The sequence below is a fragment of the Antennarius striatus genome, chromosome 16 (genome assembly GCF_040054535.1).
Source record: "Antennarius striatus isolate MH-2024 chromosome 16, ASM4005453v1, whole genome shotgun sequence".
Taxonomy (NCBI): Eukaryota; Metazoa; Chordata; class Actinopteri; order Lophiiformes; family Antennariidae; genus Antennarius; species Antennarius striatus.
The window spans coordinates 12,162,695-12,189,197 of record NC_090791.1 but is presented as its reverse complement, the minus strand read 5'-3'; the positions used below and the strand labels follow the sequence as shown (position 1 = coordinate 12,189,197).

At 39.9% G+C, this 26,503-nt stretch overlaps 2 protein-coding genes across 3 annotated transcripts in view; one reads left to right on the top strand and one right to left on the bottom strand.

The window, feature by feature from the left end:
• cyth3b (cytohesin 3b) overlaps nucleotides 1–20,003 on the top strand; it is a 31,386-nt gene extending 11,383 nt beyond the window's left edge. Inside the window, exons 2-13 of the mRNA XM_068336906.1 lie at nucleotides 7,562–7,644; nucleotides 7,893–7,957; nucleotides 9,001–9,067; nucleotides 9,186–9,304; nucleotides 9,716–9,796; nucleotides 10,569–10,681; nucleotides 11,889–12,037; nucleotides 12,512–12,623; nucleotides 15,268–15,344; nucleotides 16,170–16,241; nucleotides 16,432–16,586; nucleotides 18,118–20,003. Coding sequence (XP_068193007.1) covers nucleotides 7,562–7,644; nucleotides 7,893–7,957; nucleotides 9,001–9,067; nucleotides 9,186–9,304; nucleotides 9,716–9,796; nucleotides 10,569–10,681; nucleotides 11,889–12,037; nucleotides 12,512–12,623; nucleotides 15,268–15,344; nucleotides 16,170–16,241; nucleotides 16,432–16,586; nucleotides 18,118–18,190 — 1,166 coding nt within the window. The 3' untranslated portion in view covers nucleotides 18,191–20,003. The remainder of the gene's footprint in view (nucleotides 1–7,561; nucleotides 7,645–7,892; nucleotides 7,958–9,000; nucleotides 9,068–9,185; nucleotides 9,305–9,715; nucleotides 9,797–10,568; nucleotides 10,682–11,888; nucleotides 12,038–12,511; nucleotides 12,624–15,267; nucleotides 15,345–16,169; nucleotides 16,242–16,431; nucleotides 16,587–18,117) is intronic.
• Nucleotides 20,004–21,638: 1,635 nt separating this feature from the next.
• On the bottom strand, nucleotides 21,639–25,593 carry LOC137610059 (voltage-dependent calcium channel gamma-5 subunit-like). 2 transcript variants are annotated; one of them, XM_068337484.1, is made up of 5 exons: nucleotides 25,398–25,593; nucleotides 23,783–23,911; nucleotides 23,245–23,385; nucleotides 23,023–23,168; nucleotides 21,639–21,899 (listed from the first exon to the last, which is right to left on the bottom strand). In XM_068337484.1, the coding sequence occupies exons 1-5, from the start codon at nucleotides 25,591–25,593 to the stop codon at nucleotides 21,639–21,641; spliced, it is 873 nt and encodes a 290-aa protein (XP_068193585.1). The 2 variants fall into 2 exon arrangements, with proteins under 2 accessions (XP_068193585.1, XP_068193586.1); XM_068337485.1 differs by having other exon boundaries at nucleotides 23,783–23,869.
• Nucleotides 25,594–26,503: the final 910 nt, after the last annotated feature.

The following is a 26,503-nucleotide window of genomic DNA, read 5'->3' as shown; positions in this document are numbered from 1 at the left end:
AATAACTTCTTTGGAGATAGAGAACATAATGGATGGGGAGATTTTGAAGTGCTGAGAAGTGAATTTGGAGTAGAAGGGCTCATTAGATAAGACTTCTTATCTATGTATGCAGTTTGATAAATTGTATTACATAGCATTATGGAGTTGTTACACACTACATACAACAGGTAAAGAAGTCACTGACGTAAGTCAAGATCATTAGACATCAGATGATGGATTGTAATAAGAGACTCGGTTACATCAGCAGTGACTAGGCTCTATGGTCTTTAGTGGCTGCTGCCCCAACATCATTAAGGTTGATTCTAGTGCTTTTTAAATCTGTGGACGATATTTAAAATGAATTTGAATGATTTTTTTCTTTTTCTACACTGACATGCAAACAAATCATATTCACCATAGTAGGTTAAGATAATATAGCAAGTAAATAACTTTTAAAATACCATAGTAAATGTCATGTTTCCAGATCTTTGCAAATACTGTACAGAGAAATTTGCAGTGTGAGGAGCTGGTTGGACCAGACCGGTCGGTTTAAGTATGACTAGGATAAGCTGCTTCCATACCACTGTCATTTGTGAAGAGACAGAAACTGTCAGAGTGTGTGTGTGTGTCTGTGTGTGTCTGTGTGTGTCTGTGTGTGTCTGTGTATGAGAGTGTGTGTCCGCGTGTCTATGTGTGCGCGCGTGTCTGCATGCTTGAGAGCTGGGAGTAGGTGTAATGCCGAAGGGGGTAAAACAATTACCACACACCTACTTGCCTCAGCTTTACCTTGCATGAGTGGGAAACAAGCAGCAAAAAGTGCTACAGTTGACAAACTTACAGCAGCGTGCTGCAGTACAGACGCAATACTGACCACCATAAGGACACAAACACAAGTGAGTCATCGTGGAAACTGGAGAAGGGAATACGCTTTGTATTTTTGTAATTAAATAAAGATATAAGGACTCATGTAATGAAAAGGTTCTCTTGGATCAGATGTAGACGTGCTCTTACACAAAGTTTATAAACTGAGGTAAAGGTTGGCTGAAGACTTCCAAGCTGTGTGTGTTTGTGTTTTGCTGATTGACACATTGCCTAGCTTTCTTACATCACTCTGGATTCTGCTAGGTTGCACTTATCGGCAGGACCACACCACGCCGTGTTGGCAGTGTTACTAACTTGTGTAAGTGCTTCCTAATTAGACTGTGGTGGGAATGGCCTGTGCCCTCCTGTGTTTACAAGGTTATCATTGTTACAGAGAGACATGCCCAGCGGACCTAATCACAGAAGACATCCCTCCATTGTTCTCCTGCAACCCTGGTGAAAATCACAACTTGTTTCACCAACTTTCTTTGCTGTTTGCTGTCCTAATTTCAAAGAGGATTGTCACATGATTGACAGCAAGGACAGTGTTTCAGATTTGGATTCAAAGATGTATTTCTGTGTCGTATAAAAATGTATTTCTCAAAAATGATTTGTAAAATTAATTAGTTGCTGCTAACTAACTTTACAATTGTGCCACCAGTTTTTGTGAAGTTTCATGTTTGACTATTAAAAGCTTTTTTTTAAACTTTGCTAGGGATTTGAGCCTACTGTAGTGTGTTGTACTGTAGTTTGAGATACACAAAAAACTAAATCTATAGATGACATCTGTCAGCCATCTGCAGGTCGACAGAATATTCTTCCTATTTTCTTCTCATTATTGGACCTGAATATGAAATTCTGCCTTTCTGAGAAAATTTTAACAAAAAAGGCTGTAAGTCAAAGTGAGAATCATAATGAAATAAGTGAAATTGAGGCTGCCAATGTGAAATCTAAGTTATTCCTGCATCCAAGGAAATAAAATCACACAGTTGGGATTGTTGTTGCAGCTGTGAATGCAATAGACTCCTAAAGTTCTGACACCAGAGTGTCCCTGAATGCATCGCTAGAGAGAGCTTTTAATTCCCACCTCCAAATTGAACCCACAAACAATAATAGGACCTTGACTTAAAAATTTCCTGTAGATAATCTCTTGCTGGTTTCATGTTGACTATTTGTCAGACGTCACTCAGTACTACCGGGGTATCGCTTTCATCCATCATCTCCAGCATTCTCAGTGCCAAGGTTTCTAGAAAGGCCCGACTGCCAAAGGCCTTTAGTCAAATTACTTTCTTATCTGCCTTCCTAGACTGTGCATTGGAATGAAGAACATGATGGTGATGTATTATTCAAGACCCTGAGTACTTTTGATCAGCTGATTGGAGTCTAAAGCTTTGTTAGTCCTGCAGCAGCTCTGTTATATTTGTTACTTCACAGCAATCAATCACCTCCACCAATGAGGTTTGTTTGTTGCCGTCACCATTTAGGTCATGCTTGTGCTGACACTGGTTTGTCTGTCTATCAGTAGGATTAGTCTGATTTGTGTGTTAGATTTGTTCTGTACACCAACATCTGATGTTTGAGTTTAATTTCCATCTCTTCAAACCTGATTTGTACAAAGACTCCAAACACGTAACTCGCAAAGACTGGACAGGGAGAGACAAAGGAGAACTGGGGAGCAGAGTGAAACAAAGGAAATCACTGTCCATGACCTTGGAAAGATTTTTGTAAAATCAGTGATTAAATCTAGAAAATAACAACTTGGAAATCCTGCTTCCTATTATATCTTGGCAAATAAAATATACTTCCTTCATGTTTGCTGGTATGTAATGCACAAAGATCGATAGATAAGAATGTCTGTACTGTAGTGGTAAGAATCTGAGCATCCACACTCATTCTGCTGGATTCAGTCCTGTCAGCAGCTTACTATAGTTAAATTATTTATAACAAACAAAAAAGAATGCCAGAAAAATATGAAAAGACAAGTGAAGTTAGTTGAATACACCACCTGAGAATGTTTAGAGAATGGTTTTCCTTTATTGAGAAATTGCATTTGTGTTTTTATGAGTGTCATCCACTTAATGGTATCCTCAGAGGAGATATCATTAAGGACAAAATAAATGCAGAGTATACCTCAGTTAAAATGACTAATGCCTAATGACACGTTGTATGAGTGTCATACAGTATAAGGTGCATACCATAAATAGCAAAAGAATGTTTCCTACAAACCCTTCAAGTAACTTAAGTAACTGAAGGATAAATATATGCTACAGGTAGGAACCGGTGTTGCTCATACTGCGGGGACCGATTCAATCTGTGTTTCTATCATTCATGAAATCACCCTGAAAAATATGATACAATGTCTTGTGGGTGCTAACAGCCATTTATCCCATTCTTCATCAGTTTCACTCTCCTGTATTACCGTCTGTGTTGCCTTATTACAAATGTCCTCTCTGTGTGGAAGAATGTAATGTTGAATAAAGAATAATGTTACACGACAATGTTAGTGGTAAAGGGGGAATGGGGAAAGCTCAACAAGCAGGTTTGAACTCTTATGATGATGTATTGATTGTTCCTGGAACAACAACCCTCGGAGTCATAAAATGAAAAGGTTGAGTGGTTCTGCGTTGGTACTCTATGTGGTCGTGCTCTAGGTTAAGCATGTAGCATTGCTGTGTAAGATAAAATGGATTTTTTTTTCGAGGAAGAGTGCTCTATATGGAAATACACAACAACATGTTCACATAAACACACAACGATTGACACCGATATCCAATTCCATTTTCCATATTCAACAGAAGAGTGGAGGAACTGTTACAATCCCATTCTCTGCTCCATGCAGGCTCTGTGAGCCGGAGCAGGAGGGATGAGGGAGTTTTTTTGTGTATCACAGGCACAAGTCGCCTGCAGGGTCTCTTTTCTCCACGATTACTGCTTTACGAAGCTGTTCAACTGAAGAAAAGAGAACAATGAAGGTGGAGAGTGTGAAGATGTCTGGGGTGCTGCTATCTGTTCCTTCATCGCTCTGGAGTCTTTCCCTCACTTTACTATCTGGTGTGAAGAGCATCTTCTTTGCTTGTGTTAGTTGCTCATTAATGTTGTGAAGTCAATTAAAAATACCTGCAGGATTTTGCTGCAAATTCTTCTTCGAAAGTTAACTTTCTCAAAAAGGTGCACACACCACAATCAGAGGAATGAGATTATATTAAATAATGCAGCTTTTTATTTGTTTACAACAATACAGTATCTTCATGAAGTCCGTTAGTTGTTGTTTTTGGATTTCAGTCTCAGCCACATTCTCTTTCAACATAAAGAGTTGCTCAGTTTTTTTGCATTCAAACATTTAGAATGAGAAGTTTAAGCTTTTATTTTAAAGTAAGAACCCAAATATAGACTTTGGTAAAAAGAGGAATATAATAAAGACTGGGCGGGTGAATGATAAGGGAACAAGAGGTCAGATTTACTGCTGAAACTTGGACATGTTACTGGCTGAACGGGGTGAAGCATGACTGCACAGGGCTGGAAGCACAGAGTTCATGAAGACAAGGAGAATGGGAGTTAGAAGTAGGCAAAAATAAAACGTAACTATCCCTGAACAAAAAGCAAAAAAAAAAAAAGCAAGAGGTTGTCAAATATTCTGACAACCAGAGAGATTAGCCAGAGAGAGGCACGTGTACAGCAGAGCCAGCGATCAGGTATATGTAGTCACGCCCATGGCCACATCCACACACATACAGATGTAGGACAGGAGGAAAAAACTACACAAAACTGTCAGGATAGAGGTTTGACAGAGAACTGCTAATGCTATGATCAAGATGTTTTAGTCATAATTTTGACTGTAAAATGTCAATTTTTGGAAATATGGTCTAGTTTCCTGCTGAGTTAGAGGAGTGGTACAAATATGAAGCCAGAATGTTCAAACATAAAACAAAAAATAGTTCCAAAAGACATTAAAGGGCTGATTATGTATGTGTGAAAATATACTGCTTATTCGCTTTACCGTTGAAAATTAGATGAGAATATCAGTAAATCTTTTATGTCTAACTGGTTTACATGTTGCTACCAGCAACATGTAAACCGGCAGCAGCAGCAGCAGCCATTAAGTTGTCTTATAATAAATGACCTTTGTTCAATCTAAATATTAAATTGTTATATACCCTGTATGTATAATCCAACCATAATTTATAAACATCAGTATTTAATGGGCTAAATGAATCAAACAAACCCCTTTTCATATTTGTATATTCAACAATCCACACACTCCCTATATCCAACCACTGTCTCACTGGGCAAAAGCTAATTTCCAGTCTTCAAGTTTACAGCAAATATATTCAGGTTATTGTTAAATCACCTGCAGCTATCTTGCCATTTAGCCCAACTTACATTTTTTCTCTACGGAACCAGAACCTATTATTGATGTCTCAAATGGAGGGGGAGCCGTCATTCAACCGAACAACGCTCTGTGGAACCATTAGCATACAACCCACTCTGCACCATTCAGTCATCAAAAGAACACATTTTTCCTGTGTCTTTTTGAAATTAGGTCAACCCTTTGCTGTGTTTTTCTCTGTCTTCTCTCTTCCTTACTTTGTTTTGTCTTGTTCAGGTTGGTAGATACTGCGTGAGATATCGCCGCTGTGTGTGGGAGATGGGATCTCAGTTAAAAAAGAGTTAAAAAAGCCATGCAGACCATTTGGATCTTTGCTCTCTTGACTGGCTGCTGACCTGTGATAACATGAGCCCTCAGAACCTAATAAACTAATGGTCCATGCTGCCTCTGTTACAGAGAGAGACCCAAAGGAGGCAGGGATTTAAAGAGACTGAGGGAGCAATGCCATAGAATGATAAAGGAGAGGAAATAACTTTTCTTTCCACATTATTCGCAGGCGAAGCGGAAACAACGGGAAAAAAATGTCTGAATTGCAAAGCTGCTTAGTGATATGATTCAGTCACAGGATTTGAATCTGCACTCCCCCCCACTTCTAGCACTGGGGTGGGGGTGGACAAAGAGAGATAGAGGGGGGAGTGTGTGAATGTGGCATAGGAGAAGCACAGTCTGGTATAGCTCTGTGTGAACATGACCTACTTCCTGTCAGCCCACTCTTAAATGGATTGTGTGGAGGAGAGAGGGGGAGGTCTTTAAGGGGTCTGCGAGGAGACATTGATGTGGCACGATTAAATGAAGGATAAGTAGTTGTATCTCAGGGACCTTGGTGGAGAAAAAATAAACATTATGATGTGTACTCACCTGTGTATGTGTGCTCCCGCTGTAAAATATACAGGTTGTATGATGTCTCGCTCATCTGTGCACCATTAAATGACCCAAATAAAGTCAACACAAGGCCTGAAAATCATAAACCAATATTTGAAGTGGAAGGCCTCGCCAGATGCTCATTGGTTGAAGTGTTTGTCAGACATACAGAATGTTACTGGCTTTTCAACAGGGCAGAGACATGAGAAACTCTGTTATGGAGTTTGAGAGATGTTATGCATACAGTGGTGCAGTGGGTAGAGCTTTCACCGCACAGCAAGGCGGTTTCAGGTTAGAGTCCCGCTCTGTGCAGAGTTTGCATGTTCTGACCGTGGGTTCTCTCCGGGTTCTCCAGCTTCCCCCCACCTCCAAAAGCATGCGCTTCAGGTTAATTGGCCGGTCTCAAATTGACCCTAGGAGTGAGTGTGTACGTGCATGGTTGTCTGCGTCTCTGTGTAGCTCCACGGTGCACTGGCATCGTGCCTAGAGTGTCCCTGTCAGTGGGGATAGGCTGCAGCTCCCCGTGACCCGCGCAAGCGGATGAAGCGGTCAGGAAAATGAATGAATGAATGAACATACAGTATATACAGTGTGTGTGTGTGTATATGTGTGTATATATATATATATATATATATATATATATATATATATATATATATATATATATATATAAATGGATGGATGGATGGATGGAGGGGGATAGATGATTAAAACAAATCCCTACACTACACAGCCAACAGTAAATGCATTTTACAATTAGTAATGTAATTGTTTTAATATGAAAACTAATGCTCATAGAGATTAACCTACACCTTCATGTATTACAAAGCTTCATAATGATACTCAGTCCACTCTTCAGCTACTGTTTTATTTGCCTCTACTAACTCATAGCTGGTGAACAGGCTTCAGCAGTAAAAGGGCTAAATGGTTCCCCCAAGAGTTGGTGGAGACCAAACCTGTGCTGAAAGTCAAGACTGAAATCAGGTGACTCAAAACAGGACTCCACGTGAATATTAATGTTGCTCCATAAGAACATGTCAAATCTGAAATAAGTCAAATCCAACCTTGCTTTTCTAATGAAGAGGGATTTGTTTTCTCCAACAAAATTATTGTGATCATGTTGGCTAAAGCAAAGAACTGTCATTTCATAGAGAATACTAAGATAAATTTTAAAGCTTTGTAGGGCCCAGGAGACGCCAGTAATGATTTCCAAATTATTCTTAACTGTAAATCTTTTCTAAACACACCTGAGAGAGCGCGTGTGAACTCCTGTCTGTTATCATATGAATTTAGGTCATGAATAATGGGATGGATTCACTGAACAGGTATGCATTGTCAGGCTTAATCCTGACTGTCCTCCTCCGAATGGCTGGCTGGATGGTGAATTAATTTTATACATACTCATACTCCCCACCCCCCACCCCCATCTACCTCACACATGTTCATATGTTCTCCGCTCTCTGTGTTTTCCAGTCCCTGAGGACCTCTCTTTGGAGGAAAGAGATGAGCTTTCGAACATACGACGCAGGAAAAAAGAGCTTCTGGATGATATTGAAGTGAGTGACCAAACAAGAATGATGCTTTTCTTCCATCCTGCGGCAGAAAATTGTTGAGAGGTGTCAGAAGACTAATTTAATGCTCGAAGATGTATGAGTCATACTGATTTTAACCTTCCCTAACTGTATGAGAACCTGACTGCAGATGAGCATGTAACTGTCCTCCTCTGTCTACCAGAGAATAATGTTAATATATGGAAGTTCAGTTTTAAAAGTAAAAGTAAATTGTGCTGATCTCTTCTTTGTAGCGGCTGAAGTTGGAGATCGCTGAGGTCATGACTGAGATCGAGCAGCTAACCTGTGTGGGAGAGAGGTCAGTTAACTTCTATTGATGAATAAATTGTTTAACACAGCATTTAATGATGATTTTTACAGTTTGCTGATTATCTTTTGAGTAATTCATTATTTCCTTTGTGTTTAAAATGCTAGAAAAATAATCCTTCACAGTTACATAGAATCCAAAGTGGATTCAAATAAGTGCTTACACATTCCAACATCCAATGTTAGTAGAACAAAATATTTATATTATCGTACAATTCTTTAAGGAGTTGCTACAAGCAGATCTGTGGCGAATGTCAAAAACAGTCGATGACCCAAAGACAATAAATGTTGACGATGAATTAATTGTTTGTTCATTCTGTCGTTTGCTTCCTGTTTTTCAAAGTGTCCCACCCCCCACACACACACACACACATGTACGCACCTGTTGTTTTTTTTGTACGTGTGTGTGTGTGTGTGTGTGTGTGTGTGTGTGTGTGTGTGTGTTTGTATGTGCGTGTGTGTGTTGCACTTGTGTTAACCCCTCTTTGACAAGCGAAGCAGGTCAGACCCTTGACTAAACATTAGTCACTCTGTACTCAAAGGCTCCATTCATCTGGTTGATGAGGTGAAGCATGGCCTTGTGTGTGTGCGTGTGTGTGTGCGTGTGTGTGTGTGTGTGTGTGAGTGTGTGTCTCAGGTGCAGCTTGTTAAGGGTCTCATAGCTATTTTGGGTACAGGAAGTGTAGGGAGCATGCACAGGCACACAAAGGTGGAAATTTCCCTGTGGTTCACATGCAAAATATTTTTTGAGGTTAGTGAAAAAAGGTGTTCTTCCAAATGACTGCAGGATGTGTTTTAACTGAAGGGACAAGCAAGCTCTCAGTATTCACAAGTACAATGAAGATGATAATAATTCACATGTGTAGCTTTTCAGGCTTTTCTTTTCATTCAAGTCCACTGTTTACTTAGTTGTTACAAAAGTGAATAAGCAAAATACACAAGATAATTCCTCACAAACTAATCTACCAAAGAAAGCCTTGAACTTGATCCCATATATGTCACCTGGTATGGATTTCTTGTTTTATTTCATTGCAGCAAAACCACACAGAGAAACAAACAGATTGCCATGGGGAGGAAGAAGTTCAACATGGACCCTAAAAAGGTCAGTCCACAAGAAGCAGTGAATTACATTTCAGTTATTCAATTTAAAATGTTACATATTATTCTTAAAACAGACAAAAATAAATAACTGATGTTTAAGTGTGTGTGTTATCAAACAGGGGATCCAGTTTCTTTTGGAGAACGATCTTCTCCAGAACACCCCAGAGGACATTGCACAGTTCCTCTACAAAGGCGAGGGGCTCAACAAAACAGTCATTGGGGACTACTTAGGTGAACGGTGAGCTCTTCAGTTTTCCATCTGTTTTTCTTCCACCTTTATTTTTCCTCTCCCCATCTCACCGACAGATCTCCACTGTGTGTGCTCAGACGAGGGTATAAAGCCCCAGGAAATTGATAGTCTGGATTTATGGAGCAGAGTAGCAATGGGACACTGTCCAAGTAAAGAAACTGGGAGGACATGTGGTTCTTATCGAGGGGAAATCAATGGGCGTGGGACTGTCAAAACAGCACAGCTTTTTCAGCGGATAGGCTTTCTGTCTGAAGCATGCTCTGTTGGGTTCAGGAATTCACTCTCCATCTTTTTTCACTGTTTATCACTGATGTCTCTTTACAGGATTGAGTTTATTTTAAAGGCTGTTTGTAAATGAAGGAATATTTTATGTTATGACACATCTTGTCTTTTCTTTAGGGATGATTTTAATATCAAGGTCCTTCAGGCATTTGTGGAGCTTCATGAATTTGCCGACCTCAACCTCGTACAAGCCTTAAGGTGAGTTATGTGTTGAAATCAGGTTGTGTTGTTGTATTCCTTCAGGCACTGGTGAAAAGGTGAAATACCATCCGAGACATCCGCTTTGAGCCTCCATGTAGTTGAAGTACTTACACACACATCAACAGGTTTCATTCTCTTCAGCCACGTTCAATGTCTTCACAGATGACCATTTCTTTATTGCTGGAGTCCTCTGCTTTTGCATTCTTACTGCTTCAGTGCAGTCTGTTTTCAAATGAATGGATACTGCTAATGCTAGTCATGATACAGGTTTGGATAGGAGTCCCATGTTTGTCTTAACATTGTATTGATTAATTTTAAAGGGTTTATTACATCAAATATTACCTGATGTGTTCTGCCCATGTTGGTTTCATTTTTAAGCACAACTGGGTACGGACACATATGGAACTTTCAGGAAATTAAGATTCACAGTCAGTTATCACAGTTTACGAATTTGAGACTGGAATTTAAGTTAACCATGGCATGCATGGTGCAGAACTTATGTTATTCTGGGATAGTGTCCTGTTTTTTGTTGATGTTGCACCTCAGCTCATTCATCACTTATGAAATCAAGACCAAATCACTAAATAACTGATTGTTTATGGTTTGTTTTTTATTAAACTAATATCATCTGTCCTTTATTGACTGTTGAAACAAAATGGTCTGAAATGGTTTCGTAATTTACAGACAATATGCATGTACTTTAAAATGCATTTACACATGTACTCTCTCAGCTTGTCATTCTGTTTTGTGTCTTTTCCTGCTGTTGTAGGCAGTTTCTGTGGAGCTTCAGACTCCCTGGCGAAGCGCAGAAGATTGATCGTATGATGGAGGCATTTGCCTCCAGGTACTGCCAATGCAATCCAGGCGTCTTCCAGTCCACTGGTACACACACACACAGACACACACACAGACACACACACAGACACACACACACACACACACACACACACACACACACACACACACACACACACACACACACACACACACACACACACACACACACACACACACACACACACACACACACACACACACACACAGACACACACACACACAGTGACAGACAGATGAGTCAGACTGTCCAGATGAGATTCCACTAGTCAGTCAGACCACCTCCAGATCAATCCCCAATAGAGAGCTACACCTGTCTGTGCTTCATAAAACTCAAACACGTGGCCACGACAGTGGAACCTTCCTGACTTGATAGATTACGCGACTTTCAGAAATCCACCATTCATCCTCAAATTAAAAGCTAAAGGTTTGAATTGAAACTCAGAATCCAGCTGTGAGGTGACATTGCTGACCACTACACTACCATCTGGCCCCCACCTTGCACATTAATCACAGTGAAATCACCATTTGTGTCCCCAACGTCAATAATGAGATCGATCTCCGGTCAATAGTGGTCATTAGTGTGGCGTTTGGCCCGCTGTACATCGTCTGCTGCTCCTGTGCTAAGTGACTGAAAAATAAGGAGGACATAGGTGACAGCTCAAGTCATGATTATTGATGGGATGGGGTGGCAACACACCCAGACTTAGTTATTGGTCATCTCTTAGGACCAGTGTTCTCTGAGCTGTAAATTACAGTGTGGAGGGTGTTGACTGGAGCACTTAGTATGTGGATGGATGAGGTGGACATAACTTGCAAGTGTTTTGATTTGTGTCTGTGTGCGTTCATGGCTGTAGGGACAGTTTACTGCTTCACGGCCTTGTGTAGGGCGTCATGACTTTTGTTCGACCCAGAAAATGAAGCTCTTCCTAGATTAAATTCTCCTTTTTATTTGACAGTCCTAAATTTGATGGTGAGAAATCTGTTGATAGATTGCTAGTACATTAATCACAATTAATTTGTTTTCACCTCAATACCTCAAAAGAAATACCTTCCTCTGTAGTGCATGCTAACCCTTTAGAAAGTTTACACCGAAGAAGAAAATGCTTTTAATTCACGAAAGTGGTCTATTTTAATTTTCATATAAGGATTTCAATCATTCTGAATAACTAAGGGTCACTAATTTAATCCTCCACCTTTAACACTATCACAGGCCTGTGTCATATTTTACAGTGACAGTCATTTCCTCCTACAGACACCTGCTACGTCCTGTCATTTGCCATCATCATGCTGAACACGAGTCTGCACAATCCCAACGTCAGAGACAAGCCCCCTGTTGAGCGCTTCATCTCCATGAACAGAGGGATCAATGAGGGGGGAGACCTCCCCGAGGAGCTGCTCAGGGTGAGAGCCTTGACTCGGTTCATTCATCACATATGAAATGTAACAAAAGCAATATGTTCAACTTAATGTCAGCAATTAAAGCTGCAAGGAGAACATTTAAATGGACTGGAATCTATGGGAATCCCTCCAACATGCATAGCTTGTTAATTGAGGCCTCTGCAGCCGGGCAGAATTAGATATTACCCCAGATAGCGGTAAAAACATCTTGATCCATTCATATATTTAAGGTTGCAGTCTCTATCAAGCTTCCTCTATCACTTTGTTAAAGCATCACCCAGTTTTCATTCATTGAGGTATGAATCATTTCCTGTTGTCTTGAAATAAAATCTGTCAATGACCTAGTTAAAGCACAATTATTCTGAGCTAAGCTGAGCTGAATGGTTTGAGGATGGAGGAAGAAAGATGCACACACATCTGGAAGCTATCAAGCTTTTCCATAATTTTCTCTCATTTATTTTTTTTTGTTCTGTGCAGAATCTATATGACAGCATCAAGAGCGAACCCTTCAAGATCCCAGAGGATGATGGGAACGACCTGACTCACACGTTTTTCAACCCGGACAGAGAGGGCTGGCTGCTTAAATTAGGTTTGTGTGTGTCTTCGTACATTCCAATGCTTAAAGGAATGCAAAACATCCCGGACGACTTTATTTCATTATTCCATCAGTTGTACTCCCTACAAACGGCCCCTTTTCCTGTCAGCCAAGAGCATTCTTCTTTAGGACAGACTGATTTTTATGCCACTTTCTAAACTTGACAAGTTTCAAACAATGCAGGGTTAAAGAATGTTGAAAACAAAAGATACTGTGTTTGAAGCACACAATGCGTGTGACGCAGTAAGGTGAGAGTCATAACTTGTGTAACTGTGTGTTGGACCGTACACTGAAAGGTTGTGATTAATTTTCATTGTATAGTCAATTGGTAAGATGCTGTGGGCTGTTTCAATACCAAACTCATACATCCAAATATGTGTACACACACACACACACACACACACACACTATACTTGTAAAACTTTGCCCACATTATGTGAATGCTCCACTCCAACAATATATATTGATAGATAGAGAAAAAGAAATCAGATAATGGAAACTTTGGTCAGAATAGTTTGGATGATGTTATGGTTTCGCAATTAGGTAATGTAGTTTATTGCTCTGTTCTGCCATTTCATTGCCATTTCTTCCTGTTTACACGTGTTTCTGATCTGTTCTTTCCTCCTTTACGCTACATTAAGTTTTATTGTTTCATATGAAACTGTTTAAGAGCTTGGATATTCTTGGTCAAGGTTTAAGGTCAACCTAACTGAATGCGATCCATCCAATTTATTGCTATGTGTACACACACACACACACACACACACACACACACACACACACACACACACACACACACACACACACACACACACACACACACACACACACACACACACACACACACATCTGGCTCTGACCTGTACATTCCTCTAACTCTGGGCAGCATCTCTCGTCTCATCAAGCTAGTGAGTAATAATGAAAATAGCCCCATTGTGGCTCACAGACCTAACATGATTACATTCTAGTACTGTTCCTCCCTGGAGCTATTTCCTCACACAGTTCTCACTATAATATTCCTAATTTAACACTCCAAAAATAAACCCCAGAGGATGTGATAGAATAAATGCCTTTTTTTTTTTTTTTTTTAAGCAAATTCCTCTCAATGCTGAGCAGAAATTTGCCCATGGTCTTTCAATAGCCGGGGTCTATTGAAGTGTAATCAAAACCTGAGGCTTTTATAATTATACTTGTCGTGTTTGGACTCATGAGGTGCCACAAATCCGGAAATGCTGCAGTGAAAAGTGTTGTGAATGAATGGGATAGTTAGCGAGGAGAGGAAATAATCAGGCATAGACAAAGGACGCCGTTACATAATGATCATGTGCAAGTGTTCAAGTTGTGAGTTATGTTTTGTGCATTACTTAAATAATCAGGAAAAATCTTCATATTAACCCACCCAACCATCCGTTTTCTTGAAGACAAGACAGCCGTAATCATCTCGTCGTCAGCCACTTGTCTGCCTTGTGGATTACGGGTGTTGCTGGAGCCACAGCGGAAAGACGGGGTACATCCGTCTGCATCACCAGTGCATTGTGAAAGACAAACAATTATTCACACACAAACTCACACCTATGGTCAATTTGGAGTAAATCAATCCACCTAAACTGCATGTTTTTGGAGGTGGGAGGAAGCTGAAAATCTCTGAGAGAACCCGCGCAGACACAAGAGAACATGGAAACTCTCCACAGAAAGGAAGCGACTCCAGAACTTCTTGCTGTAAGGCAATGGTGATACCCACTGCTGCCCATATTAATCCAGAGTTTTAAAAAAACTTATCTTAACTTTTAATATTTCAAAACATGACATTTTGGTGGTGTGAGGGTCAGGATTGAGGGTGAACTTCTTTGTCAATGCTTTCTCACAGCCTTTCTGCACACACGACAAACACACTGGTGTCTCCCATCAGGTCTTCACTTCTTCTTTACATCTCTGAGACAAGTGATGTTCTCCCCCACTGCCAGAGGCTCAATTACTTCAAAGAGTGTTTCAAATCAATTTTTGTGCTTGTTCCTCTGTTTGGCTGTTTGGATGAGATTTGTGTGTGAGTGCACTGGGAGCGTAAATGTTGGTGTTTGCCAATGTGTTCGTTCAGAGATACTTTAGGTGCAATTTTCTGGTCATATGAATCCTATTAGTGGGCAGCATGGTGGTGGGTAACACTGTTTTCTCATAGCAAGAAGTTCTGGGGTTGCTCTTACAGGGGGCTTGTTATGGATACTTGTTTGAAATGCCATTTTCACCTTTTGTTACACTTTTGAACTGCTAATAAAAAATATGTTAGTTGATATATTGTTTTTATGCTTTTCTCAACTTATTTTCAGTTATTTTGAATTTGATTTTCATCTTGATTTTAGAATAATTTCTAAAATGTATTCCCTGTTTTTAGGCATCTATTCTGATACTACAATTCCCATTTCACAAGTGTTCTTTCTTTTTGGAGCTTTGTGCAAATTATTTCATGTTGTGAAACACTTAGTGTATGAAAGATATATCATTATCATTGAGAAAGTGAATGTGAGTGGGCCTCATTTTGTGTCACATCCCTGCTGTTTTTTTCCTGATGGGAGACGGCCAGTCTGTCACTGCGGCTTTTGTGTCACTTCCTCTTCATTCTTCCTTTTCCTCTTTTTCCCAGGGGGCCGTGTGAAAACATGGAAGAGGAGGTGGTTCATCCTGACGGACAACTGCCTCTACTATTTTGAATACACAACAGTGAGTGTCACACGAAGATGACGTTCATCAGTGCAGTGATTTTTACGTGTGTGTGTATGTGTGTATCTGTATGAATTAACCAGCACAATAAACTGTGGTGGTTAATGTTGACGTATTGGTCTAATTTTGTTGTTTTTTTAAAAATTTTGTCTACCTGTGAATTCTCTATCATGTGCGACTTTATCCTGACGGTTAAACTTGTAACTCCTGTGGTAAATGTTAGAAATTGCCATAAAAAATTCTGAACCACTGCACCTCAGCTATTCCCAGTGCAGGGGTTACATCAAAACATGAGTCTGTATGGATTCTGTCGTACTTTTTCTAAGTGGTAGTTATTTCTGCATGTGCCTTTGTGTTTGTCTTCCTGTTTTGCTTTTTGTGACTCAAAGTGTGGCGCTGAGGATGTGTATCTGTGCCTGTTTCCCTGCTCTCTGCTCCATCAGCTGTTGTCTACCCTGATATTACGCTTTAACACACTATCATTATGTTGTGCCCTTGAGTTTCACTGCTACACATATTATCTGCTCTGTCAAAGAGCTGGAAGGATGAGAAGAGGGGCACGAGGTTGATTTCCATCAGCAGAACATTAAGAGGAATTTTTTCTCTTCCCCTCTTCACTCACACAGAACTGCTCTTTTACTTTCTTTTTTCCCCCCAAAGATTCACTCTTAACATGATTCTCTTTCTTCTTCTGGCTTCTTCTTCTCTGATGTATTCTGCCTTCTTTGCTTGCTTCTTATTTTTCCTCAGTTGCTACCCCTTTACTTTTACTCATTTGATTTCTCCTCATCTGGTGTTCCTCCTTCTCATTCCTCTCTCCTTCAGGACAAGGAACCCCGCGGGATTATCCCGCTGGAGAATCTCAGCATCAGGGAGGTGGAAGAGCCCAGGAAACCTGTGAGTGTTGCCTCATTAGGGGTTTCACCCTTAGATCACATAGATGACGTGTCTTTTCTCTTGTGTTACGCTGTGTGTGTGTGTGTGTGTGTGTGTGTGTGTGTGTGTGTGTGTGTGTGTGTGTGTGTGTGTGTGTGTGTTTGAAACTCCAGCAGCAAGTCATTAATGCCCTGCTCTGTCTGTTCATCAGAACTGTTTTGAGCTCTATAACCCCAATCACAAGGGACAGGTGATCAAAGCGTGCAAGACGGAGGCAGATGGACGTGTTGTTGAGGGCAACCATGTGGTTTACAGGATATCAGCTCCCACGCCGGAAGAGAAAGAGGAGTGGATTAAATCCATCAAGTAAGACTCCTCACAAATATACTTGAAGCAGATGTTTGTAGAAAAATGTTTATTTTCTCTGTTGACTAGTTGGATCTATTTAATGACGACCAGCAACAGGACCTCTCATTGTCTCGACTGCTTCTTTGATGAAGTTCCTTACATTTAGCTTAATATTGAAAATATTTTAGTTTAATATCCAACAGTAAAAATGTATTTTCATGTTTGTCAGCTGATCAGAACTGCAAAGCTGAAACTCGGTCTTAACATCTTGATTTTGTACAAAATTTGGCATGTCAATAAAATAAGTAAACCTAATAAATAAACCGATGAGGATTTTTTAAAACTAAATCCATGCTGGGTACATAATTACAATACTTGAGAGAAATTGTGTCTTTTTCTTCACTTGGATATTATACGTAGCTCTCAGTAATGATAAGCTTGCCGTAAGTGGCCTTAATATTTGCCTGCATAGAAGATGGTGCAATGTCAGAGAGTGTTGGCTCAGCAGAACACTTTCATACTATTATTCACTGGGGAAATGATGGACAATTAGTCATTGCTGTCACCCCAGGGGTGAGCCAGCAATCCCAGTAAACCTACCCAAGAGAGCCGACACCAAATTGAGACGATGCTTTGGCAGCTGCAGAGAGGTGTGAGGTCTCTGAAGATAACAGTTTTATAATAGATGATCATAGAGGCAGCGCCCCATCTTAACCATCTTCATTATCTTGATGGACAAACACATATATCCAACTGAGAACATGATGTTTTCATATAAGTACATTATTGATGGTTAAGTATACTACAGAGTGCTTTATAAGGGAATTATAACACAAAAAAAATCAAAAATCATAAACCCTGATATTTCCCATTTCATAGAACATATTTGGTTTTTAGTTTAAGACAGAATTAGAAAACAATCATTGTAGAGCAGGTTTGCTTGGATTTGATTAATCTGCAGTGGAGTTTTTGTTTCAGGACACTGGGTTGTCAAAAAAAAAAAAAGGATTGTCCTCGTATATATGCTCATTCTTCAGTGTGTGGTGCTGAAAAGGGAACCACAGATATCCGCAGTGGGGGGTTTAGCCTCCTTTTGATTTGTGCTGGTACTAACAGGATTTAGCAGCCATGAAACTGTGTTCCTCAGCAGAGCCTGAATGGCTTCATGATTCCTTCCTATTGTTCGCTGCCTTTCCATCACGCTAAACAATGAGAGAAAAATGAGTCAGTACAGTAATCCAGAACATTGTTGGCTCATCGTCAGACCTGTAAACCTACAGAGGAGTGAGAGGGGAGGTGTGTAACTGTGTGTTACACTACCTGCTTGGAGGAGGTTCAAGCAAACTGGACTACCAAGAAATATTCTAGTGGGAAGGGGGGGTCCTCTTCAGAAACCATGGAAACCAAACTAGGTCACAGCGCAAACTTTTTTGATCTAGTTAAGCCAATGGGGTTGTGTGTCTCCATTTCCATATCAAAGACGCTCAAGGCCCTCCTCTTATGGTCTTATTATTGTATGTAATTTGTGTCCTTTGATTGACTTCTCCAGGGCTAGCATTAGCAGAGATCCCTTCTACGACATGCTGGCCACCAGGAAGAGACGCATCGCCAACAAGAAATGAAAAGGAACAATCTGCTCAAGCTCCATTGCCTTCATCTCGCCACCATGAACACATAAACCAAGCTGGCTCACCGCAGACGTGACTGAGGACGTTTCCACTGAAGACAAACCTCAGTTTCTTCCCTCAACTGTGTCCCAAGTCATGTGCACTTGTTTAGCAGACATGACACATGGCTGGGTGAACAGCAGCGCTCCAGAAATCTCAGACATGCACTCCATTTTTTTTTGCACGGAGCGACACATGACCGACTGCTATGCTCGGTTGTTTCTCCTGCATCGCGAAAACACACCCCCAACCTCCCCCTCCTGGTCATAACCTGTTTCCCTGAAGCACAACTTCTATGTTTAGTGTGCATATGCTTGCATGTTAATATTCATAAATCAATGGTGTGTGTGTGTGTTTGTGTGTGTGTGTGCGCGTGGATGGGTCATAAGTCAGGAGACATGAGATTTGAGAACATGAGTGCAGTCTAACTTCACCTGGAACGTGTCTTCATGTCTGGTGCTGAATTTTCCGTTACTGGTGCCATGGCTGAAGTCCTGCTGGGAGAAATCTCATTACATTTAGATAACAGATGATTACAGTCAGCTGGGCTAACGTCAATTATTTATCTAGAGCAAAGAATTCTGAAATGTGTCTACGTTTTTACTTTAGTTACCGTTAAGTAGAGAATGCACGTTTGCCAAGTCTTTAAATAAGTTACAGACCTGAAGAGTTCAGTCCTGTTGGATTAATGTTACTTTTATGACGCCAGCAACACATGCAGTTTATTGTTATTTTAAAGCTAATGCTTCTTGATAGCTTCTTTGTGTGAAACACAACAAGAGAGCACATGATGTGTCTGTTAACAGTGCAGCCACACTCAAACATTTCAGGTCACACTATTGTTCATTTGAAGGGAATTTAAACCGCATGGCGATGTATGCCACCAATGAAAAATGGCATTTATAGAGGTTTTTACAGAAGGTAAGTGGATTAACTTTCTGTTGTGGATAAAATTGTGACAATAAAGAGTGATAAAAGCAGGCTTTGAGTATATGAACATCTCAAGGATCATAACTTTAAAATTTCTTTTGGGAAAGTCTTCAGTGTGCAGGGTAGGGTTTATTAATGGCTGTGCAATGGCCCATTAGGGTACCAGTCCGATTAAGCTTTTTTCTTATTGTTTTTTGACCTATGTCAGTTCAGGTCAATGTATTGTTGTGATCTTGTTTCCAACTTGTAGTCCAAAAGATGCTTGCTTGCTTTTGTGTTCCTCTTTAAAAGTATATAAATTCAGCTGAATATCATTTTTGTATTTATTTTCGTTTGTGAAATTGTTTAATACTACCTGTAAATGTAAAACAATGTATGCTTAAGTTATGTATGTACATATAATGTATAGGTTTCTAGTTTGTTGTAGTATGCACATTTTGTGCAACATGTTTGCATCAGCTGAAGTTTGGGGTCTTCTGTACAAAAGCCTTAAACTCAATCACAAGAAAACTGACAATGATGACCAGGAGGAGGGGGAGAAGAATCTCCTGGAGGAAACATTTGTGAGAAACTGTGACAATATTGTTAAAAAGCCATGACTGATGAAAAGATGTTAGACGATAATGATGTGTATGTTGATCGTAAAATGCTATCAGATAGGATGATGATGATGTCAAAATATATAAAAAGCAGTAGTTTTCTATGTGATTGTAAAATAAAATGAAAGCCTTGTGATCAGGGCAGAATATTATCTTCTACTGCCCTGTGTGGGCTTATAGTTACCTTTTATATTCTCTGTCAAAGCTATTGGTCACGTATCTATATAAAGTATACATTAAGCTTACAGAAGATCTCTGGTCTATTATTGATGCTTGTCTTGATATTTCCATAAGTAATGAGCTATCATTAATTATACAGATCATTGAAGAGATTCTGTTTGGACCATCTGAATCAGTGTCAGTCCTATAGAGAGATGGTGTATGACTCAGCCTGCTTGAATGGGAAACAGGGAAACGGGCTTGAGAGTAGCTGTTGGTTAAATGAGTGGGGAGAGTGTGCCCCCTACTGTTAATGTCTAACCTGAGCCGACGGAACAAATAGAGTTTTTGCTTCTAACTTCATAGATAATGCCTGCAATTCGTAATAACCTATCCATCAGAGATAAAGCACCATCCATGTATAATTTACGTCCATTATTTTGGAATTCATTGGGTTCATGGGGAAATTAGCCACTGAGATAGAGGGTAGATTTTCAAAATACAGGAGTCTTGTTTTGATGGACTCTTGTGGGATTATTGCTTTCAGGTGCTATGAAATAAACGGTAAAGTGAACTGACATGACATTTACAAAAAAAAAAAAAAATTCCTTGTGCTTTTGGGAAAGGGGTTGTATTCTGAGAACTCCTGTTCTTTATAAATCCTAGTGAAATTCATTTTGACCACCAACATTAACTAACCTATCACTGAATCAACTAAAGATAAAAAATAAACCCAGTCACTTCAGGCACAGTATTTAAACAATCATTTTATTTTTTTATTAGCATTTAACAGTTGTGGCAAAGCAACAACAACAAAAACCACCATCCTTCAGTTGATAAATGTAAAATCAATGATAGCAGAAAACTGTTTAGAACTCCTCAGTTCAGCTTCATAAAGACTAGCCTTCAGAATAACAGCACCACATATGCAGGATCATCTTTACATCGACACAGTTACATAAAACAGATTTGCCATATATCATGTTTTTTTCTCATTCCAAAAACTGAAAATTAGTTTTGTCCTCATGTTTATGTTTATAGTTCAATCTATTAATTCTATTTGGATAAAGTGTGAATTTGCAGCAGGACAAATTCTTTGATTGACTCAATGTGAAGTATTTCGTATGATTCATCACTTTCGTTATATTTATCCATGTATTTGGGTCTTCAAACAAGAAAACAGGAAAGTTAATACCTGTTTGTGACCATCATGGAAGAATTGCATCCTTGAATAGACAATGAAGTCATTCCAGTCAAAGCAGCACCTCAGCATTGATAAACCACTGTATTACAATAAAAGTAATGTACAGTCCTTAAATTGCATCGTAAGTGACAATTTTTAACTATGTGGTTTTGTTTTGAAGGAAAGGTGCAAGTTACCATCGATACTGCCCGAGTAAAGAACAAGAATAAAGCAGATTTTAAGCATTTGGAACATTTATTGCAAAGTAAAGAAGACAAGAATATTTACAAAAAGAAAACAGCCGTGAGGTCCCACAATGCACAAATGCATCAAACCAAAACATACGATTTAATGTACAAAGGGAAACCAGTGCAGACTTCCTCAAAAGCATTTGACCTGATGGAAAAAAACACAGTCAGGTCAGAAGGACTTGTTTCTAGTCCTCTGGCCACAGTCAAAGCTGCACCTTTGTGGCCAAACGTGATCCTTCATGGTCCCTTAGGTCACCTGCAGCTGCTTCTCTTGTGAGGCTTCAGCAGGGTGAAGATGAGACTCGATCATATTCAGGGCTTTTGAGGAGGGCCGGGTAACTGGCGCTCATGTGGAGAGAAGCTTCACTCGAGATGTCAGAGGGGCTTCGCCCACGCAACCAAACCTCTGGGTGGAGAAACTGGCTGGAGTGGTCAGAGCAGTTGCTGAGACGGGGGCGGTAGAAGCTGGTGTGGTGAGGCTGGTAGATCTCCTCTGTGGAGTAGCGCTTCATGAACAGGTATACAGACATGACACCCGCACTCTAAGGTAAAAAGAGACACATTAGACCAAAATAAACAAATTAATTACATGACAAGATAAGGAGTCTTTCATGTGTATTTAACTATACAATTTGTAGTACATAAATTGCATTCCAAAGGTACATGACAAATTACAACCTTATTCAGCAATTTTAAAAAATCCACAGCTGGAAAAAAATTCTTAACAATAGACTTTTACAATCATCAGTATTCATGTCAGGGTTTATTTTATCAATGATATTATGAAAATATTCATATTCATTATATTATAGCTATATAAAGAGTGTTTTAGATATTTACTGCACTGATATTGCTTCGGTGTTGCAGTTCATCTGTGGCCACTAGAGGGCAGTAACCACACACATTTGCTCAGTGTAAACGGGTCCAGTACTCTGACCTCTGTCTAACACAGCTCATAACATTCAGGATTATGACTTTCAGTACAGCTATGATCCTTTATTTTTCACCGCATTCATAAATCCATTAATCTCAGAACTCAGAGAACAAATGATGGCCATCAATCCATGTATGAACAATAGGTGCTTAGAAGAGCTGGAGGAGAACTGGCTGATCCATCCCATGTCCTCCACTTAAAGCACCAGCTTTTACCTTCTAGAAGATGACACAGAGCACCATGTGACTCAGTCCCAACACGCCTTCCTCCATCAATATCTTCAACATAGTTTTGTTATTAACCTAAATAATGTTAAATGAATAGATTTATAGCCTGTCTCGTTCCATTGAATACTACTGTGTAAGACAATATTGACATGTGTTGACATGTGCAATGTTATCTAAATTTTAACAATAAGCTATTTTATTTTTGTTGTTTGTTTTATAATGGTACTTGATTTTAAACACAATCCCATCGTACAGCATCATATAATGTCATATAGCTTCATTTAGAATCACGTCTCATCGTGTTGTGTCTACACCCAAAACACAAAAGTATTTTAACATTTGACAGAGCTAGAATGTACAGAGGAACCTAACAATTTTGTAATGTGGATCAAGAGATGTGACAGAAGCTATGAAACAACTAAATTCACACATGGTCACAGCTGATTTTAGAGGATAATTTCAGCAGAACCTTAAAACTGCCATAGTTTAAAGTCAGTAGCTCACCTCAGTCAGGAGGAAGGAGATGGCAGCAAAGGCAAAAGACCAGCTGTACTTATAGGTAAAAAAGGCATCACTGCTCTTGATCCTGTTCAGCATTTCGTCATTTATACTGGAGATGTACAGCACCAGACCCACCACCAGAGCCAACCCTGAGACATGGACAAATCAAATCAAATTAGAAACAGAGAAAAAGCACTGAGGTGTGACGTGGAAAGACCGGTGTACCTGACAGGATGAAGAAGATTCCAGAGACAAATGCCAGGATGGTGCGATGTGGCTGGATGTGCCCGACGTTGTTGAGGATGAAGCCGATGAACATAAAGAAGAGGCTGACCAGTGGGAAAGGAGTGGCTGAGCGGATCATCTCTGAGGAAGAGGACAGCTGCTGTTTCAGCCCAGAACACACATCCAGGTGATCATCATGACCCACAAATAATAATTACCTTGTCGGCCAATACAGCTAACTAAAACGTAATGATTAATTGAGCAATCAATTTTAAAGTGAGGATGAATTGTACACCTGATTGAGTCCTTTGTCACATATGTTCAAGAATGGAGAAAAAGACATCACCCCCCCCACCATGACAGAGCTTCAACATGACACTAACAAATCCTTCTGGCTATTTTAACTAAGAGGATTTCTGAGCATCAGTGACATTTTTCTTGGCCCTAAAATGTCTTCAACTGTTGAAGTGGACAACCTCTGGTAGGTTCCTTGAGTTATGAAGCATTACACTGCTTGGAGGTTGCAGTCGTTACTCACTGAGCATGTTTACTATGGTCTCTGACATCAGATGGACATTCATGGGCATGATGTACGCAGTGGCAAAGCAGTGACCAGACTCTTCACCTGAAGGGATAGAAAAGAAAACGTTGGGAGAAATTTTAGATTAGATTATTAGATTAAAAAAAGCAAGTGATGAAGAAGTCTAAAGGGCAAGGGTCACTACTTGACTTATCTATCTATCTATCTATCTATCTATCTATCTATCTATCTATCTATCTATCTATCTATCTATCTATCTATCTATCTATCTATCTATCTATCTATCTATCTATCTATCTATCTATCTATCTATCTATCTATCTATCTATCTATCTAATGCATGAAGACGCTGAGAACTGCTGCAGGACAGAGTGGTGTATAAAATTATAGATATTATTAGAATCCAACTTATACACAAGTAAAAATTATGTGAAATAACATAAACCTGAAAGAACCTAGACCAGTACTCATGTATTTCATCAAGACACAGCACACAATATGGTGATGTCACCATGGCAACGAGGTGGCAAATGATCTGCCTTATGCACAACAATAACAAGTAATTCCCTGATCCTGGAACCCGGTCCTAGAATTTAGAATCATGTGTTGTTGTGATGTGGCTTCCCTCCAGGTTCACCAGGTTTGGTGAATCTGTTGCCCACAGGTGTGAGTGTGAGTTCTTAAACCACCTCCAAACAAATCTTTTGTTCTGTATTAATTCTGCGTCGGTGGTAACAGAAAACCCAAATAGAAAACACAGGTGATTTTATTTCTAATGGACCATTAAACACGGTATGTTTGATAGGAAGATATATTCATCTTTTGTCATCAACTTTTTCTGTAAGTGTGACTTGCGTCACTGCCCTGCCATTCTCACTTCAACGTCACACACACACACACACACACACACACACACACACACACACACACACACACACACACACACACACACACACACGCTTTTGCACTTACGTCACGTCTCCAGAGACACATGACATCTCATTTTGCCACTGAAGTGACTTCTTGATACTTCCAGCCGGTGTGTGTGTGTGTGTGTGTGTGTGTGTGTGTGTGTGTGTGTGTGTGTGTGTGTGTGTGTGTGTGTGTAATCATGATGTAGGACTGAATGCACCCTCAATGCACCTGGTTTAACAATGTGTGATTAAAACCCAAACACTTCATTTTTCTTTGCCATTGTTCTTCTCACCTATGTCCACACTGACTCACAACCTCTCTCTCTCTCTCTCTCTCTCTCTCTCTCTCTCTCTCTCTCTCTCTCTCTCTCTCTCTCTCTCTCTCTGTCTCTCTCTGTCTCTCTCTCTCTCTGTCTGTCTCTCTCTCTCTGTCTCTCTCTGTCTCTCTCTCTCTCTCTCTCTGTCTCTCTCTCTCTCTCTCTCTCTCTCTCTCTCTCACACACACACACACACACACACACACACACACACACACACACACACACACACACACACACACACACACACACACACACACACACGCACACTATAAAACAAATTATTTTATCTATATCTATCAGGGCTTTATGTACCAATAAGTGTAAAATTTCAGGAGAAGAGAGAAACCGAAGCCACCCGTCCTCAGACTTGTTACCCACCAGCCAGGAAGCAGACTCTCCAGAGGCCTGAGTGCAGCGAGGTCTTAATGTTCACACTCTGGTTCAGAGGCATAATAACGCCCTCCTCCAGGTACAACCAATAGTCAGTGCTAACGGCTATTCCCAGCAGCCCCAAGCCGCTGATTGCAAAGACGCTGCTCAGCAATGTCAGGGCCTTCCTGCCACATGTGCTCATGGTGACAGCGGGGGAAGCTTCCGGCAGTCAGAAGTTAAAATAAGAAAGAGTCAAGGAAGAAATCTGGAGGAGGAAGAGCAAAAACGACAGGATTACTGGTTAGAATGAAAGGGAAGGAGCATGTGGAGATTAAAGACATTTCATCAGCAGTGAACCAATCACATGTGTCTGTCATTGGGTTTTTGACATGAAAGGAAATTATGAGCTACAATCAGAATGTGGAATAATCAAATTTCCTAAACACTTCAGCTTCTTGGGAAATACATTGATTGATGATCTTCATCAAAAAATTTTTAAAAAATGAATGTATGAAAAAAGTTGTACTATTTCTTTAAAAGGTATTTCATGTTATTATACTGTATGTCTGTTCTTTCTTCTATTATGAAATTAAATATTTTTATGTTTTTGTTTAATTTATTTTCCATATTTTTTATACAGTACATATGGACTGTTTGGCATCTCCAACAGGTCAAACTCAGCACTACTTCCTGGAATCAAATACATCATCATCCTGCTTCTGTTGTTTCTTGCTACACACATATTGTTTCCCTGTTTTCATAGTGTAACATCAGGCAGAGGATGAGGAGGGAGAGAACTGCGTTTGGTCGTCATTGCCATCTCCATTCAATAAGATATATCTCCAGAGTCTCTATTAGAGATTTGGGAAGCGGTATTCCACACATCATGATAGTCATTTTAAGAAATGTCAGAGCCACTGTGCAACAGGAGGAATCGATAACATCATTCTTCTTGTTGCTGTGCAGGTAAATCTAAATCAATATCCAGTTTTGGCTTTTGACCAGTGGGCAGACAGCAAGGTCGATTTTCCATTTAAACTTTTCACTATTCCCAATCTTCAGTTCATGTACTTCCTCCGCTCCCAACATTTAAGTTTAAAAACTACTGCAAA